General features: G+C 35.2%; 1 protein-coding gene across 1 annotated transcript; it reads left to right on the top strand.

The window, feature by feature from the left end:
• Positions 1–1,017: 1,017 nt before the first annotated feature.
• LOC127863712 (adhesion G-protein coupled receptor D1-like) lies at positions 1,018–18,701 on the top strand. Its single transcript, XM_052403332.1, has 21 exons — positions 1,018–1,182; positions 1,999–2,163; positions 2,533–2,760; positions 4,462–5,456; positions 5,821–5,889; positions 6,446–6,542; positions 6,901–7,029; positions 7,399–7,506; positions 8,304–8,377; positions 9,156–9,205; positions 9,657–9,771; positions 10,200–10,303; positions 11,274–11,376; positions 12,189–12,290; positions 12,661–12,785; positions 13,647–13,713; positions 14,665–14,750; positions 15,269–15,431; positions 16,636–16,731; positions 17,176–17,248; positions 18,152–18,701. The coding sequence occupies exons 1-21, from the start codon at positions 1,131–1,133 to the stop codon at positions 18,172–18,174; spliced, it is 3,024 nt and encodes a 1,007-aa protein (XP_052259292.1). The 5' UTR covers positions 1,018–1,130; the 3' UTR covers positions 18,175–18,701.
• The last annotated feature ends 70 nt before the right edge of the window (positions 18,702–18,771 follow it).

Below are 18,771 nucleotides of genomic sequence, written 5' to 3'. Positions count from 1 at the left end.
CATGTCCCACGAACTTAACGTCCAATCATCGCGGATGAATGATTTTGTCGTGGGTTTTCTCATAATAGTGTCAAGTGATTACATATATTTTTTAAACAAATTCTTTACTCATAATTGGGATATTCAAGTTTGAAAAGTGTTGCGTTAGAAAAGTCTCCACGTGTTCACTGGAATTTTGTAACAATAACAATATAATATCACTACATGACCATAACGTAAATTATGTTTAGACATATTGTTACACAACTTATATTTGAAGAGAGACACTGAACAGAAACTAACGTGTGTCACAGAGCAATCGGTAATAATCATATTCATTATATATATATATATATATATAATATTTAAATTTATCATATGATGTTATATAGAAACTATTCCTTTACCATTAGATGCGATTTAATGTCTTTATCATCCAATAATAAAATAACAAAAACATGTAATTATTTTTTAAACATTTATTTAAGACCTAAAATTGGTTTATGGTTTTATTTAGACGTGTCGTGAAAAGTAACAGTTATAGAGAGAAATGAAACTGGGAACAAATATGACAGCACCAATATATGCATTGATTTATTTTCTTATAAGCCAACAACTCGGCTTCCAACGGTAATAATCAGCGTTTGATACTTTGAACACTATTGACAATACTTCATTAAGCAAACAAATAAATACTGTCGCCTTTCAGTAGCGTCGCCAAATGGTGCGATATCGACACATGTTTTGGATGCGGGCATACAAGATAAACGCTATTTGATCGCTCATATCAGATTTATATGCGATTGCAGGACGTGTGGATGACACTAATGAAATTTCGTCAAACACATATTTATAATTGTTCCGATTATCTCTAATAATTGATTGCTAATGTCCTGCATTGTGTCGGGTTTGATTTCTGAAGCAATCATTTCACGACTGTCTTTTAATGCGCAACAACGTTCAGAACGTTTTTTCTGTGATGTGGAGGATAATATTAGTCCCGTAAATTCTTAAAAAAGCTTTAATTGAATAGGAACAGATACATAGTAATATGAACAGAACGCGATTACAGCAGTATATATTATTTTCTTTTGTTTTTTAAATAAAAGTAGTTTGGCTCATAAAATGCGACTTTCGAGACCTAGTGTTGAATGAAAATGAGATTTTTTCTGTTAATATCGATGTCGCTGGTTAGCTATGCAGGTACGTAGCCGATTTATTTTAACACCCTTCTGATTCTTTCTAATTAAACATCACAAGTTCAAATTATTCAATTTCTATTCGATAATTTACTTTCATCACATATTGAACAAATATGTGAATTCAAAGCTAAACGCAAAATGTTCGGATCATTTTTTCCATTTTCAAGTATGTCGTATTTGGTATTTTATTGCATTTGATGTAACATCCCCACTCATATATTTTTTTTAATTTAAGTATATTATGCTATCATGTAATTATTATAATTGGTATTTAAAAATGTTATTTCGTTTCAAAATTAAACAAAATCAAACTTTTGTTTTATGTTTTTATATTATTATATTTTTAGATAAATAACTTATCTTTAATATGTACAAATTATTCAAATATATTCAATCTGAGGCGTAAAAAGAATACAAGCATGACAATGGGAAAGATAGCCTTTCTTTGTTTATTATATCTGCATCATGAAAAAAAAAATTATTTAGAAAAAAAATTGTTGAATTTTCATTTGTTTGTATTAGTTGAGCAGATATATGGTTTTCTATGTATTGAAAAGATCAATCTGTTGTTTTTGTTTTATCAAACAAACGATGGGCCGGAGTGTATAAAGATGCATTTAACAAGATAAAGCTATGAATCCGTTTAACATAATTATTTCGTAATAATGAACAAAATATGAACTGCTTTGGTTGAGGTTTTATTAACAAGAATTTCTATTTTTTTCGCTCGTAACCTCGGTTTTATTGGCCCAGATCCTTGTAAAAATATTTTGTGAACTAAATCTGCATGACTTAACCACACTCTTTGTCTTTCCAGTTTTGTCCTCTCCGGCATTCCGCATTTTGGATGAGAAATGTATATGGACCGTCGGTGGCGGCAACTTTACGTATGCGAACAGGACATGTCGAACTGACGGCGGCGCCATATTTACGTTTAGTGACATTGTATATGCCATTGAAACGCTGCGTGTGTTAAACATATGTGAGTGTATACTAGTTTTAAATTTTAAATTGTCAATATTAAATAAATAAGTTGTTCGATGAATGTCATGTTGTTTATATGTAATTATAAGCAAAATTTACCATGACTTTGTATGAATCGGCAACATTTTAATCAATATTGCTCCATTAACTAGTCACAATATAAACATATCAAAAGAAAGCTTGAAGTTAAATCTGACCAAATGTTCTTATTTCTAAATCACACTTTTTGAAATAGGAAATGCTTCATTTTACAAAAATGGTCTTACAAGCCAGCCGAACATACAAGAGCTCCAAAAACCATTTTTGTGTGTAAAATAACTAACAAGAATAACAACATACAAATTATAGTCATGAACGAAAATTTCAGCACAAGCGACCACAGTGTTCATCGGCGCAATTGTGATTCACGTAAATCAAAGTTCTCGCTACTTTGATTGGCTCTCTCGTCCAGGAACTTGGCGCGAATCGCTGAACGAGCGCGTTGTTGACGTGAACGACACTATCAACGATGATAAACGCTGTATTACGCTGAAACATGGTTCGCTCTACCTGGAGGATTGCAGTACACCAATGAATGTAACTGTATGCGAAAATGGTTAGCAAGTCTTATTTTAAAAAAGCATGGTTGCCTGGAATCAGTCTTATTCCATTAAAATATGAAGCTGAATCGAAATTTAGTCCTTACTCACGTGGTTTAATAATAAATCATAACATTAACACAATATCCAATGTGTCACCAAAAAAACCCATTAAAGGTATGTTAACAGTGAGTTTGAAATAATACCGGATGGCCGAAAAATGTAGTAACAAGTCAGGTATTTATGTTATTAGCTTCAGTGATGTTTACCTTTACTCGATCGGCGGAACTCGAGCCTCTTTGCAAGTTATCTATAAACAAAATTATAACACAAAAGCAACATTCGACACTTGTTCTTTCCATTGACTTTACGAGCCCCACATTTTATTCAGATCTGGGTGTCTATTTTCGCTAACCATATGTAAAGCGTCATTAAAGTTATTCAAGAGAAAGTTATTGCATGGAATAAGAGAACCTTTATTAGCCTTGATCCGGATAAAGTTAAAATTTGATTTTTTCTCTGGCGATCTGGTGAGCAAACTTGTTTGAAAAGTGACGTCCTTATAGATGAGTACAACTATTTGAGTTATATAGCGAACAATGTTTATTTGCCAATGTTAAAGCGTTTCACAAGTTCTATGATAATCTGATTGAAACTTTTTGAAATATTGAGTGGCCATCGTTTCTGCCGCCGCCCCGCCGCAACCCACCGCAGGTGTTCCCATAATAAGCCATATTTTTATATGGGCGTATATGAAGGAACGCACAAAAAAGTAAATGGGTATGCTGATAATATATCAATATCACACCTTAAAGCGATGGATACAACGTTTTGTCATTCATCGAAATAGTAATGTCATTTAACTCGTAAGATCTAAAGGTCTATACGCGGTCAGCCTGTCTGAAAGTTGTCCCTGATCTTTAGAATAGGCCGATATTTGCTACTAATACAGGACGTTAAAGTTTCTGGCAAAAAGTATCGTGGTTAGATATTTCTTTTTGCAAAACGAAATCATGTAACATATGCTATTTTAAAGTGTGGAAATTAAACTTCGTCATAAGCAGTGTATTATATACTATAAATTGAATTATTAACTATACAACATGAAGTATTTTTTTTTCAAACATATGCATGCAATACAGTACATATTTCACAAGTAAAACACACATCAACATTAAATTGAGCATTTGTTTACAATTAAAAAAAAAATTATTTTGAAACTTACATATTCAATCTTTATTTTTACAATTAGAATATACGCCCAAACGTTTTATATTCTATAATTCTGCTTTGTTATGATTTATTGATTGCTAAATTGTTTGGTTTATGATAAAAAAGAAACAAACATATAATTTTAAAAACTGTCCTTATTATCCTTATATGCTCATATTTGCTCCATGTCAACTTCTTGGAAAGTATCATTTGGCCAAACTGATAACAAGTCCCGTTTATACAGAGTGTGTATGCGTAACGAACGACAACTCTTCTAGGAAGGAGAGTCTTTCGCTTTTAGTGACAGTTCGTGCTTCATTTATGGTGAACAGCAAAGTCAATTAATGCCATTATTTTTTTTTATCTTACACGTAATTGCATACACATACACATATTTTTCACCAGCCTACTGATGTAGAAATATTTTTTATATATTATGATTTCATTATAAAACGAATGTACATAATTATTGTAGTAGTTAAATTAGTATACGTTCTCAATCGAAGGATATAATAAAGGATGTGATAGCGAAGTGCAACCGATTCTCAGCGAGCGACACGATCCACCATCCGACTCTGGTCCTAACGATGCGCCGATTGGGACATCATACCACTCCACGTATATCGTGTCAACTGAAGCTTTCGTCAACTATGCATTAGATCAGATTGGAAACATTAACACCGACAATCTTACTATTGACAATGAAACTCATGCTGCGAATGCACGTGAAATGAATAATATTGATGTAGCGCAAACAGATATGTCGGTCAAAGATTTGAATTTAAACGAGAACGTCTTGTCTATAAATGCAAGTACTTCGCACGTGGCAACAACATCGTCGGAATCGACGGAAAGCGATGTCAATGGAACATTAGCTGACACTATGTCAGAGGAAGACCACAGCATTCCAACCTTCTCAACAGCTTCTACGTGTTCAAATGACAAACTGACGTCGTCACTGACGTCGTCATCAACAACACCTCCTGTTCAAACATTATCTTCCGAATGCCGCGACGGTGACGCCAGTAAAATCTGCAACCGAACATCACAAATTGGCTTGCTCAGCAACGAAATTCTGCAAAACGTTCCAGACGGGGAAAACGGTACGAAAACAATAGAATTTTCTGAGCTTCTAAACGAGATTTTTGAAAAAGCAGAAAAAGGAAACATTTCATTGCAGAGGCAAATGTCGTCAACGGTGGCGACAAACAAGCCACCGCCTCTTCCTTTTCCGGGACTTTTCGTTGGGCATCCCATCAGCGCTTTGATAAACGGCTCTCCGGGGGGCCAGAACAGTTCCGTGCCGATCACAGAGGTTTCATTCCACGTTTCCGAAGAGAACGCGGAAGCGGAAAATGGTCGTTTACGTACAAATGTTTCTCGGTTACATTTACCGCTTCTCACGGAAAATCACGTCATCAGTTCACCGGAACTGAGCAATCTGACACGTCTGCTGAAAGCGCTGAAGGACAAACCCCGCGTCAACCAAACAACCATCGAGGTTAGATTTCGCTTGAACTACGCTTTTTCGAAATAATCATGTTATGATTTCATAAAACTCATGTTATTTAATAGGCAGCTGTATTTTAAGGTTTTGAAAAGCAGACTACTTGATGTCCTGTAGAGCAAAGGATCTCATACGTTAACGATATTTTCTTTCATGTACTAGTTTTCATTTTTCTCGTTATTCCCGCATCTCTAAAAGTACATATTTGTTTACGATTTCGTGTTTTATTATGTCAACAGAATGAGAATTTAATTAAACAAATTAGCAGCTTTTCGGTCAAAATGTAATCTTTGTTCATTTTTATATTAAACGTATATTATTGTAAGTTTTTTTCATCCCCAACAGTGTTATTTTCCAGGAATTTGGTGTTACTGTTTCCAACACGGTCGCTAGCAGCAGTGCCTTGGCTGAATCAAGTCAACTTAAGGTTGCTTTGTTATACATTCAAAATACAATTTTACTGTTTTTAAAACCACTGTTTCAGGGACAAAGTGTTCTGCGTATTTAAATCATTGCAATACATGTAAATTGGAGTTTATAAAAGAGAGTTTTGACATTTGGGTTTCAGTATATCCAAAACAGTTCATTAAAAATTGTGCATGTTTGAGTAGATAACCTTGTTGCAAATTATTTATTATAATACAAAAAATGTTATGACAAAAGTCGAATCCTTTCTGTAAACATTTAAAAACATGTGTTTATCTTGCATACGGAGTGCTGTAGCCTTGAGTGATTGTGCATGTACTTTTTTGCCTTTCTTGTTGCAACCTCAAATAAAGCGATGCGTAATTTGGTACGTGCATCTAAGATACACGACACTTGTAAACAAAATCAACACTTTTGTAACATCATATTTGTTGCGATATGGAACTCAAAACATTTCACATAGTGTCATGTACGTGTGTTTCTATAGAGCTGTAAGCCAGATGGTTGCAATTTGTTGTTTTTTGTCGGAACATTAAGCTGCTGTATGTAATAAACAGGGAGATGCTTTCGTGGACATAATGGTCGTTGCAGAACATCTAGCAGACAAGTTGGATACCCCTCGGGATCGCATTGATATCAGCACAAACAGTATTAGTAAGACAGTATCATACATACGGAGCCAAACTTGGTATAGTTTCAAGTCGGATTGTTTAATAAAGTTTTGTCAGAAATCAACGCGCATAGGAGAACGGTAAGGCTTTTATTGTAGGACGATCGCATGGAAAGTCTTGGGCATATCTGGTGAAAATCAGTACATTATGATTTTAACATCTGTTAAAGTCCGAGCGCATATCTATGAATTAAATATGATGCAAAGCAAGTTCGTAAACATGCATTCTAATGTAAAAATGTCATGAAGATCAGGTGCGTAACAGCTAACATCTAACAACCAATGTACACACCTAAGTAAACGTACTTAAAATAAATGAGTGAATATTTCTTCCGTTTTAAGACTTTTCCAGCCACGTTGTGAGGTCATGCGACCAAACGGCTGGACAAGTTGTCACCGTGGTAGACAAACCGGGCTCAGACATGAAAGCTACACTTACTGGAAATATATTTAACTATCTAAATACCTCAGGTTTGTTCCTCTGTTTTCTTCTTTATGATGTATAATCTTTAATAATGTGTTAATGAATATTCGGATATTTCATTAATCGATGTTTGTTTTTTGAAGACATAAATGTATGACATATCGCAGTTTTATTAGTAACGCTTTGGAGTTTTAACGCTTCGCAATTAATATTGTATTAGAGCGAAAACAACTAAGGACAACACTATTTTTTTGACTAACTAACAGCGGCTTTGTTTATTTTATTTCGATTCTAATATTTCTTGATTTTTTTTGGTTGCAAATGAATTAAACATTAGTGTTGAAGATGCGGCTCTGTATATGTTTTGCATTATTTATAAGGTTTTAGACATCTCTGGTTGTTTACAAAAATTGCAGGTATTCGAATATCAACCGTTACATATCACGGCGTAAAGTCGTTCGTTAATGCAACAAATGCGCACGTAAGCAGTCACGTGATGGCGGTCACAGTGTACTCAATAAATGGTACGTAGGTTTCAGATCATGCAATTAGTTGTATGTTTGCCCAAGTGCATGCTTTTGAATGTACGTAATTGGTCACAGTCAACGCATTGGAGGTTACAATATACTAACTATATGATATGTGCAATGGTATAAACAAATCATCTTAACATACTATTCTCTATCTCATGACCCACCGTTTTCATTTCTTAAATGCATTCAAGGAAAATGTATACCTATAATAGCTACAACGTTCACAATATTTTTTCTTTACTAATATTGAACGTTTTACGTTAAACTACAATAGGGATTCAAACTAGTATGTCGTGACGTTAATGGTATGTAGGTAACAGTTTATGTAATTCACCGTATATATGTTACAGGCTAAGCAATTTATTGTACGTAGGTCACAGTTTATGTCAGTAATGGTACCCAATTCACGGTGCACGCTATAAAATGCGCCTAGATCGCAGTGTATGCAATGAATGGTAATTAGGTATCAGTGCATGCACATAATTTAACATGATAGGGTATACACTTAATGGTAAACTGAATTCTCGAATGGCGCGTCGGAACTATTTCAAGATTAAGTCCGCAATTTTCCACCGATTCTGTCAATTGAGGAAAAATGACAAATCGTAAGAATTTTGATCTACACACAATCAAATAATTATTCGTGTTTATTAAATATAAATGAAATAAAAAAGTATATACCTGTACATGTAACCACTAGAAAATCTTATAACAGAGACCAAAATAAAACACACGGACAAATGATTTTTAAAATGCAACATAACACTGCGAAACTAATTGTTTTGCAGGAAACAGGACCAAAAAGCGTTCTTTGGATACAGCTAGTGCGATCACGTTTGAAATGAAAACCTTTGTATCGAAGGTATGATAATTGCTCCTTAAAAGATGTGTATTGAACAACAGAACCCAAAAACAATAATTTGATTCATATAAATGATATGCAAATCTCATCGTATAAATGAAATCTCGGCGATCTAACAAACATATAAGAATAGTTACATAAATAAAGGTCAATTTGTATAAGACTTACTGATATTAATTTAAGTCCGCACATACTATTTTAGGTAGACAAATCCTGTTGACTTTACAACGTAACATTTATTTGCCAACCAAAATCTTTAGGTTGCTGGTTTGGGAAGATAAAACTTCATAGAATGCCATGGAAGTAACCATGTAGATTCAAAGAAACATAATATCGTATTAAATCAATATTTTACATAAACGACTGTATCCGTATAAAGACTTTACATTTAAATATGTACTGTTTACAAGGGATGACTAAGAATAAACCTCTTGTTTCGTGTGTTTTGCAGTCAAAAGGTGGTGTTACTTCAATCTAAAAGCACTTCTACTGTCATTTTAAGTTCTAATAAAATCGCTGCACCGTTAAATGAACACAAGTATTATTTCTTATTGTACTCGATTTGGCCTCCAATATCTTAAACTAATTTGACGTGTGTTTGAATTGACTTTTAACTGGCGTTAATTACAGCGGATAAGTTAGTAAGCTACATTTTTCTTATCTTAACATAATGTCGTAACTGTTGGCATTAACTCGTTTAAGAGCTGTACAAAAAAGATGTACATGCACACCATACAACACGCTCATATCTCGATGCAATCGTATAATATTTATACAGCATAAAGAAGAAGCCTCGAGGGAATGCGTCTTCTGGGATTTTGCCAAGAGGTAAGTGCATGTGGATTTTAACTTTGATTAACTCTGTTGCATGTTTGATTAGGATATTTTAATTGAAGTTTTTAGAATTTTGCTGTTATATAATAAAATTTATTTTTAAGTTGCTTCTAATGTCCGTGTAACGTCTTTCAAACTGAACTATACATCTTCAGACGTAATAAATAGACCGAAAAGAACCATACTATAGAACACATTACGATACAAGACTTTCGTACAACACGTTATTTGGGAGATAGAATCAAGCCCCATTTACTATGCTTGCATACGTTAGCATATAACAAATAGTTCTTGCAAAGACCAGACGCGGTTAGTTTTCGGTACAACAATTGATTTTATAAATGGTATACAATCCGTTTGTTTTTGTATAATTTTCACAATGCTGCTTCCCTCGCGTGCCGTCATAAAAATAGTAATTAACACTATTTTCAACAAACCCTAACAGTGCCTGGTCGAGTGCCGAATGTACGGTGGTGGATCAGAACGCCTCGCACACCACGTGCACTTGCAATCATCTAACCAACTTCGCTGTGCTGGTGATGTACGTGGAAACCAAGGACGTGAGTTGCATTCTTATGTCCGCCTTGATTGATTGCATTGTCATTCTCATTCATGCAAAGTATCAAATAACAAATATGATAAGTAGCGTATACAAGTATACACAAAACAGATTTACATGTTGATATTATTATATCCTCATCACATAATCACAATAATGATTAACAAAACAATCGCAATTATACTCACCGTCAAAATTTTCACAATAAACGACATTGAAAGCATGATCATCATTATCATCTTCACTATCATAAACGGCGTAAATCATTTGCATCATCATATTCATCGTTTTCATAATCGTCCCCATCAAAATAATAAAAATACTTCCAATACTTTCATCACCATCGTCATCACATTATAGTCGTAAAGTGTCGTCTCAGATTAGCCGGCGCATTTACAAAAATAGTAATAATACATTTCTGCACTTTAGATGTCACTTGGTAACCGCCATGCGCTGTTTACTCTGACCACGGTCGGCTGCAGCCTCTCTATTGCCTGTCTACTGATGACCCTAATAGCCTACGTGTACTTGAAGTAAGTAATTTCACCCCCGCCAAGACACTTTCAAACTTCCTTATGACTATCATAGCGTGCGTGTACTTGAAGTAAGTGACCCCCCACCAAGACACTTTCAAACTTCCGTATGACTAACATATCTTACGTGTACTTGAAGTAAGTGACCCCCCCCCCCCCACCAAGACACTTTCAAACTTCCTTATGACTATCATATCTTACGTGTACTTGAAGAAAATGTTCCCCCCTCACCAAGACACTTTCAAACTCTCTTATGACTATCATAGCTTACGTTTACCTAAAGAAGGTGATCTCCCTCCCACACCGACACTTTCAAACTTTCTTAACAGAGAACTTTGTAGTAAATGTATATTTCATTACTCATCTTATTAGATTACATTTAAGTTCATATACGTTTTGTGTACGGCCCCAAAATGGTTTAGAGATATCTACTATAATATTTTCTCCAAAGACTAAACAAAAAATCTGCTTTTCGAGAACCCCGACATTTCAACGTTAGATCATTATTACGTAAAGGAATTCATCCCGATACCATTTTTACCAGATAACGTGTTCCAAATAGGCGTTTTGCAATCATTTCACTGGCATTCCATGCTTACTGCGATTTAGTACAAAAACAGCGTTTCGTCACAAAGTTGTAGTATTCTGAAAAAAACACTGGTATTGCTCTTATACATTGATAATGTAATTACGTTCATGACATGAAACACACTTATAAAAAGCGATCATTTAATGGGCCTGGTTCTAGGAAAACTGAGCGAAATGCATATGCGTAAAGTGTCGCTCAGGCTAATCAGGGTCAACACTCTCCTCTTTAACTGGACTTTCGTTTAGAAAAGACTTCCATAAAAACGCAGAGTGTCGTCCCTGATCAGCCTGTGTGGACTACACATGCTAATCTGGGACCACATTTTTACGAACATACATAAAGACCAGTTTTAAAAGAACGAGGCTCTTATTTTCGGAACAGCATGCTGGGTAACGAGAAGATCCTGATACATTTCAACCTCTCCCTGGCGCTCATGATGGGTCAGCTGGTTTTTGTGTCCTCCAGCGACGCACACCGGAACCAGGTAGAACTAATCGCATAAGGCATGTTTTTCCGCCTCATAGGGCATCTCATCAGCATACAAATCTCGTATCATATACTCACGTATGTAATATTTTCATCTAGCTGAATTAGCAATCGTTTACTGGGCTTGTTCTTCTGCAGCTGATCATCGCTGCAGCGTGACCAAAGCGTTAGCAATTACACATATAATGCACACATACAATATAATAAGATAGAATGTACGGGTTTCGGGGTGGGGGGGTGGGCGGGATAGTCAAATGAACAAGGCTAAAACAAGACCTATCGGCACTTCATAGTTAAAGTTGTATCTTTGTTTATCTGACAAACTTTTGTTCATTGACATAAATGATAAATTATTCTCCATTTTACAATGATGTGAAGTACTGATACCATGAATAAAAATGCAACACAGCGGAACGACTATGAGTTGTCGTTGGGCGAATAAGCAGCAGTAAAATATTAACTATTTTCTGATCCGAAACAAGTTGTTTTGCGAAATCGAATGGGAACTACATTCCTGTTTTACTGAGAACCGTTGTGGAGTGGTAGAAAGCTCGTATAGAAATCGGATGGTCCTTGGCTCGAATAACACCCAGACCCCCCCCCCCACACACACACTTGAATATTTCTGAGCAAAACATAACTCCCGAACTTGCCCATCTTCACTCCGGCATACCTATGAAGAAAAAGGCAATGTGCCGTGGTTGCATACTGAGCGAAGTGTTAAGAGACGATTTGATGCTTAAGTCGACTGGAGATGTACCAACATCAAAAGCAGACTGTAAATATAAACTCTAACCTTTTTACTCTCAGGCGGCGTGTAAGGCGGTTGCGGTGCTGCTCCATTTCCTGTTCATGGCCTCATTCTCCTGGATGCTCGTGGAGGGCATCGCGCTCTACCTGTGCTGCACAAAGGTGAGACCGGAAGTATCAAACCGGTATTTGCGGTCAGACGGTATTTGCGGTCAGACTTATTGTTTAACAAGGCATACTCACAAACCGATATTGTAGCCCAATATAAATCAGTTTGATCATCGTTGGGATGCCGTCCGTAATAAATTACATAAAGTATCTTTTTTGCTTTGAAAAACAAAGCATGCCTTTCTTCAAATCCTCTTTTTACGCACCTATATTGTCCAATACTTTGCGCTGATACATATTTTTTATTCAACATTAATGCTATTTTGAGAATATAAACAAAATGATTTCTAACACGTTTATAATTAAAGAACATTTAAATTTGGTGTGCGTTTATCACGAAAATACATATGTTCTATCCGTGAAGGGGATATTTAACCATCGGGACATGCGCGTCAAGTATATCCTGTTGGGATGGGGACTTCCTCTTCTGATTGTGATCATCTCGGTTGCCGCCCGTACACCGGAGTACGGAAACGGACCCCAGTATAGGTGCGGTAAACCACGAGTATACGGTAAAACCGTATATATGCATACGCCTGCAATGGTATTCTGTAATAAACCTGCACAAGTCCATACATTGAGTTGAACACTCACGTACCTGCAACACATACACGTGCTTTCACCAAATATTGAACACGTGTACGTACGTGACTGTACCCTGTTTTAAACATCGTCGAACTCTTTGGTGTCAGCATCGTGTGTTAAACATGTACATTCTATGTAACTCAATAACGTATGTGTACCCTTTCTGTTTTTACTCGTGCAAAACGTGTAGATACTTGTATTACTTGTGATACTTTGTATTGAACGCGAGCATTCGATGGTATTTATTAGGATCGGACCTAAAAATACATGTTTTACGTAAATCACTACATGTATTGGTAATTAATATTGCCCGTTTCTGGTAATGGCAACAGGACAGCAGTTTCGATATTTAAATATCTGGACATGATCATTATTTAAAGTCGACATTCTTCAGAGGTATTAATGAAAGGTCAAGAAAGTTTAACTGCTTAGTTCTAATCGTTCAATTTTTGCTACAGCAAATTTAATGCTGTCATATTACATTTTTTTCTTTGAGCCTCGCTCTGAGACAACGCGGCTATATGCATGTGCGTAAAGTGTCGTTCCAGTTCAGCCTGTGCAGTCTGCATAGGCTAACCAGGAACGACACTTTCCACCTAGACTGGATTTTTGTTTAGAATAGACTTTCATTAAACGAACAATTCTATAAATCGGAAAGAGCCGCCCCTGATAGGCCTGTGCGTACTGCACTGTACATCCGGGGCGACACTCTACGCAATTGCATAAAGCCCCGTTTTCACAGAGCGATATCCGTTTGTTTATCAGCTGCTGGTTGTCTGTGAAAGAGGGCCTCATCTGGGCCTTCATGGGGCCAATGCTGGTCGTCGTGCTGGTAAGTGACTTCCGTTACTCAACTGCCGAGGGAGTGGGGAGGGGATGGAGAAAGCTCATATGAGAAATAACATTATTGGGACTATCAAAAACATACTTCGTCTGTTTGAAGTCCGGTACTAAACATGAACCCAAATCTTTAAATCCTAACATATAAACATGAAGTATCTATTTAAACGTAACATCTAAGACTAAAGCATGTTAACAAAATGTTAGGAATACAATTTTCTCAAACAGAATTTCGGAATACGGTCCTGGTATATAACCTCAAAGATAAATTTACCAATTTAAGTAACGAATTAATATTATTGAGTATCTGACATTTTGTCTTCAAGTAACACTATAATTATATCAATAACCAGACTATACTAAAGTGACAAATACGAAGGAACTTGTATTAGGAAATTAAGTGCTGTTACATACTAAGTAAATCCCCATTTAAACTATGTCAAAACATTCAAATATAAACAACATGCCAGCATTCATTTTTTAGCGCTTGCGCTGATTGCATATAAATCCATGGGATTGGTGCCAATTAATTCCCCATCGTACGTTACAAAAAACAAAACAAAAAAATATATTATGTCCGTTTGTTTCCGCGTAAAGTTTTAAAAGAATCGGTATTTATGAAAATGCTGTACTTTCTAGAATTAAATATAATTGATTTTATTGATATTGTAGATTTAAATACTACTTTAAAGCTTTTTCATAGTATATATAGGAGCTTTGCGAACTCTTGATCTGGATTAATGGTTGGTTCTGTTTAGTTGAACATCTTACACGTTTACGTATACGTCAGATTATTAGCTTAGCACGTCATTTGTAATCAATATGTACCTGACGTAATGTATAAAACTACTGAAAATAATAAATAAAATAAATGTATGTGTTTGTTATTTTCAAAAATTCTATCAAATATATTCTTCAACGTGTTAAATAAGATATGTTGCAGATGAACATGTTCGTTCTGGGACTGGTGGTGAAGGTTTTTCTGACATTGAAGACCATTTCAGAAAAGACGGAGTTAGCCAGATTAAGGTACTAACCAAAGGTGGCACGAAAGCTGCTTTCAGTGAAGTTAATGTTTTCGTTAGGGATGTTTTTTTTTTGTCGCTCAATTACTAGTGGGAAAATATAATATATTTAAATATCTATGCCTTAAGATCACTTTTCATGAACTCAACATAATATTCCTCAAATCACACAGAGTATACCGCAGTGACATTCTGAGTGTTAACCATCTGCCGATCGCGAAACCATTACACTGCGTTATATTTTATTAATGTTCAGTTAATAACCAAGGGGATGGGCATTTTTTTTTTCATGAGCGTGTAAAATGTTTACACTTAGCAATATTTGCGTCATTAACGCGTGAAAATCAAACGCGGCAAAGTAACACTTTTTAAACACACATACAACATATATATTATTATTATTATTATTATTATCATTATTATTATTATTATTATTATTATTATTATTATTATTATTATTATTATTATTATTATTATTATTAGCCTAATCGTTATCATTATCATCATTCCGAATACCCCCAGGGGAAGCCTCCGCGCGATGCTAACGCTGCTGCCCCTGTTGGGCCTCACATGGATCCTTGGTCTGCTGGTCCCTATCAATGTCGTGTTCCACTACTTCTTCGTGATCGCTAACACCGTGCAGGGGATGTGCATATTCTTCCTGCACTGCATCTGCAATGACGAGGTATGGGTTTAAAGGGCCTGCTCATAGAATTTCGATTTTTGTTAAAGGTAATGATATATGCGGTATTAACTTACACACAATAACATTTGAACTTGATTTTGATATAATTACAATAGCAAGAAAAACAAAATGAAAACAAGCTATTGCTTCTCCCTGGAATCAGGGACCTATACGTATCAAACTAGGGATAACTGTACGCATAGTCAACCTCACTTCCACTTAATCATTCAATCTATTAATGTTTGCAGCGTAGTTTAAACTCTAGGTAAGTAATAGACGTATTTCAAATTGTAAGATGGCAATCATTACTATCACTTTATTATTTCAGCGATTCAGAATGATCATCATTAATAAACAAACAGTTATATTTGTGCAAGCCACTAGTGTTCTTTAAAATTTTGTGTACTTATCCTAGGGTCGCTGCCTTCGAATGGTCATTAAAATGTACACATAATTCTTTTTCTGCGGCATAACGCGCTTTGTTTTCCCTGAAATAATGGACATATTTAATTGTTTCATTAGGGAGTTACCGTACCTTCTATTGACTGTTATATAACCAATCAAGAAATGTTTTTCTGAGTATATGTCCGTAGCTATTAGCAGAAATATGAAAGTAAAATGTAATAAACCAGTACGTTCGTAATGGGATTCATTACGTGAACTTTCATCGCATGAAAGTTAGATAATAAATATTTGTATTAGAAAAGGAATTTAACTTTTAATAAATCTTTATAATTTTTAATCAATCACCATGTTAAACATTTATACAGGAGTATCATTTACATAATGCATAAAATTCCCGAGGGAGAGGTATTTTCTAACTAGAAATGAATGTGAGGAAATCAATATTTTCAATAGCGACTGTGTCGTTTTGCCGTTCAGTATTTGCTCAAGGTATTCGATCGATTCTTACAAATTGTGGTGTGGTAACGAATATTTATTACATACAGGGGACATAACTGTGTTAAAAAGAATTGATAGATTTTGCACAGGTTTTCACTTGCTTAACGCACAAAAGATAAGAAATGCGTTGAAAAACCACATATATACCAAAATGAATTCCTGGGTAGAGAAATGTACTGTTTAAAAAAATGAAAATTTGTAAATTATGTGCACGTAATTGTACTTGTATATTGCAAAGATTAATAAAGTTATTAAAACTTTAAAAAACACATCGTTTATATAGCAACGTTTGATCTCGCAGATCCGGAGGAAGTTCCGTGAAAAGCGGCGCCGATGGTCGACGACTAGGACCTTATCTGAAGTCGATATGGCGTTTCCCGGTCGGCGGAAGTTAGGGGTAACGCATGATGATTGGTTGCCAGTCTTCGCGTTCTCGACTGAATTCAAAATTGACTCGATTTAATTCAAATACAAATTTAAAGTTAATTTGTTCCTTATCTTCGGGACTTATTATCTGTGAAAAAAAGTATGATGATTTATTAATAGTTTTGATTGTATTGAATTTTTTCATTGTTGTGATGCTCGGTGTGCTTTTTTCCTGCAATTTCTTTAAAATTCACTGATACAAATCAAAATAAATCCTATATGCTTATAACACCATGCCGTCAAATTCTTGGATAATCTGTTATAACAACACGTGTTGCTTTGTTCGTCATACACAAATATCGACTATTTATTTATTTTTGCAATGAACGATTTTTTCGTGCATTAAATAAGTTGTGATATGTTAAGAGTAATGTTAAAATGTCATTTTATAATATATGTTTTGTATTGTTTGAAGAGTATCGACACGGCGAAATTCTCAGCTGTGGGAAATGTTATGCCAAACACGGCGGAGTGCATAGTCTCCAAACGTAATTATGACAATAACTACTACTTTTTGTTAGACCGAGGTTAAAGAATGGCTTTCTTTCTCGTATTTAAGACACGTTACATTTACTGAATGCTGTTTGCGTACAGGTTGCCACACGTCTATATATGGTCAGTATTTACATATTTTTCTGATATCAACACTTAAACGTTATTTGTATACCCACATCAACGAAGTAAATGGTGTTACCTCGAATAACAAGGAAGTCTTTCCGTCTGTTGGTCAGTAGATAAAATGTTGTCCGAAGGAGTTCTGCTACACTTTTCAGCATACAGCATTCAAACTTACAGGCTGTGTTTCTTACGACATGTATTTATGCATGTGGGTTTTCTGTCACCTTAGGTTGAAGATGCAAATGTAATGCCCCCTTTTCATATAAAAATGATATGGCCTAATTATCAATATGATATTCTTTTAGGTAAATAATTTCTCTTAAACAAAATTGTTTACGACTTTTTAAAATTTGGTATGTAACATCGTTTAGCAGTTCTCTACAAAGCTTTGTCGAATTATTGCCATTTTGTTAACACTGGCTATGCCCTGAAGGTCGCAAGGTTATGTCACAATAACTTCAATTAACCATAGTTTTTGCAAACACAAGGCCGACGGGTTTAATATTTCATATGAAACATAGTATTATAGGAATCTACACAATTTGTTTACATGATGCTTCAAAGATTAAAACTGGCCACTGCCGTGGGTTCTCATGATATATATACAGATTTAGACATCAAAATAACTTTTTTTCCGGAAAAGCAGCGTACTTCAGTAAACAGTAAACAATATTATATACTGGTTCCTGACACATTGTTAACAAATGGGTAAGGGGGGGGGGGGTATTCTTCGTAACTTGTGTGATAGCTCTTCTTTATAATGTCTCTTATAGCTCCTCAAGTCGTCTGGTCATAAGCAGGAACCGTGATGCCCCCTACCGGCTCATGCAGTAGCACGCGACATTTGTGATTACTAGCCGTTGGAGATAACGGGACTTCTCGAGCTACAACCACGATATTCTTCGGGATTTGGCGCTATATTCATAAACACTATTTGAAGTTAATGTTGTTCTTTGCGAATTGTACAGTTTCTTTTCTTTTTTATCGTGAGATCTTTGTGATATAATTAGATGTTAGAGTCATATAATCTCTACATAGAACTTCTATAAACTAACATGAAAACAAAAACAAAACAGCATATTCTTTTTAATTCTTACTGAAATACATACCTTTTGGTTATAAATCGATGGCGAAATCAAGGCAACTGGCAGACAAAACAGACAGAGTATTCAACAGACAAGTGTCGAAATGAGTGGTTTCTTATAAGGCTTAAACACAACCGAATGTTTGGTTGTATTTTTTCTCTCTTTCCACCGGTACATATTAAAACGTCGCAGACAAATCAGAAGTTTCAAAGAACTCAAGCGAAGTACCACATTGCTAACCCTCACTTTTTCAATATAATAAATTATTTATTGTTTTGATGTGTGCATATATTTAATCACAAATTACA

Source organism: Dreissena polymorpha, unplaced genomic scaffold, assembly GCF_020536995.1.
Source record: "Dreissena polymorpha isolate Duluth1 unplaced genomic scaffold, UMN_Dpol_1.0 chrUn029, whole genome shotgun sequence".
NCBI lineage: Eukaryota > Metazoa > Mollusca > Bivalvia > Myida > Dreissenidae > Dreissena > Dreissena polymorpha.
This window is presented reverse-complemented; position numbering and strand designations above follow the sequence as displayed.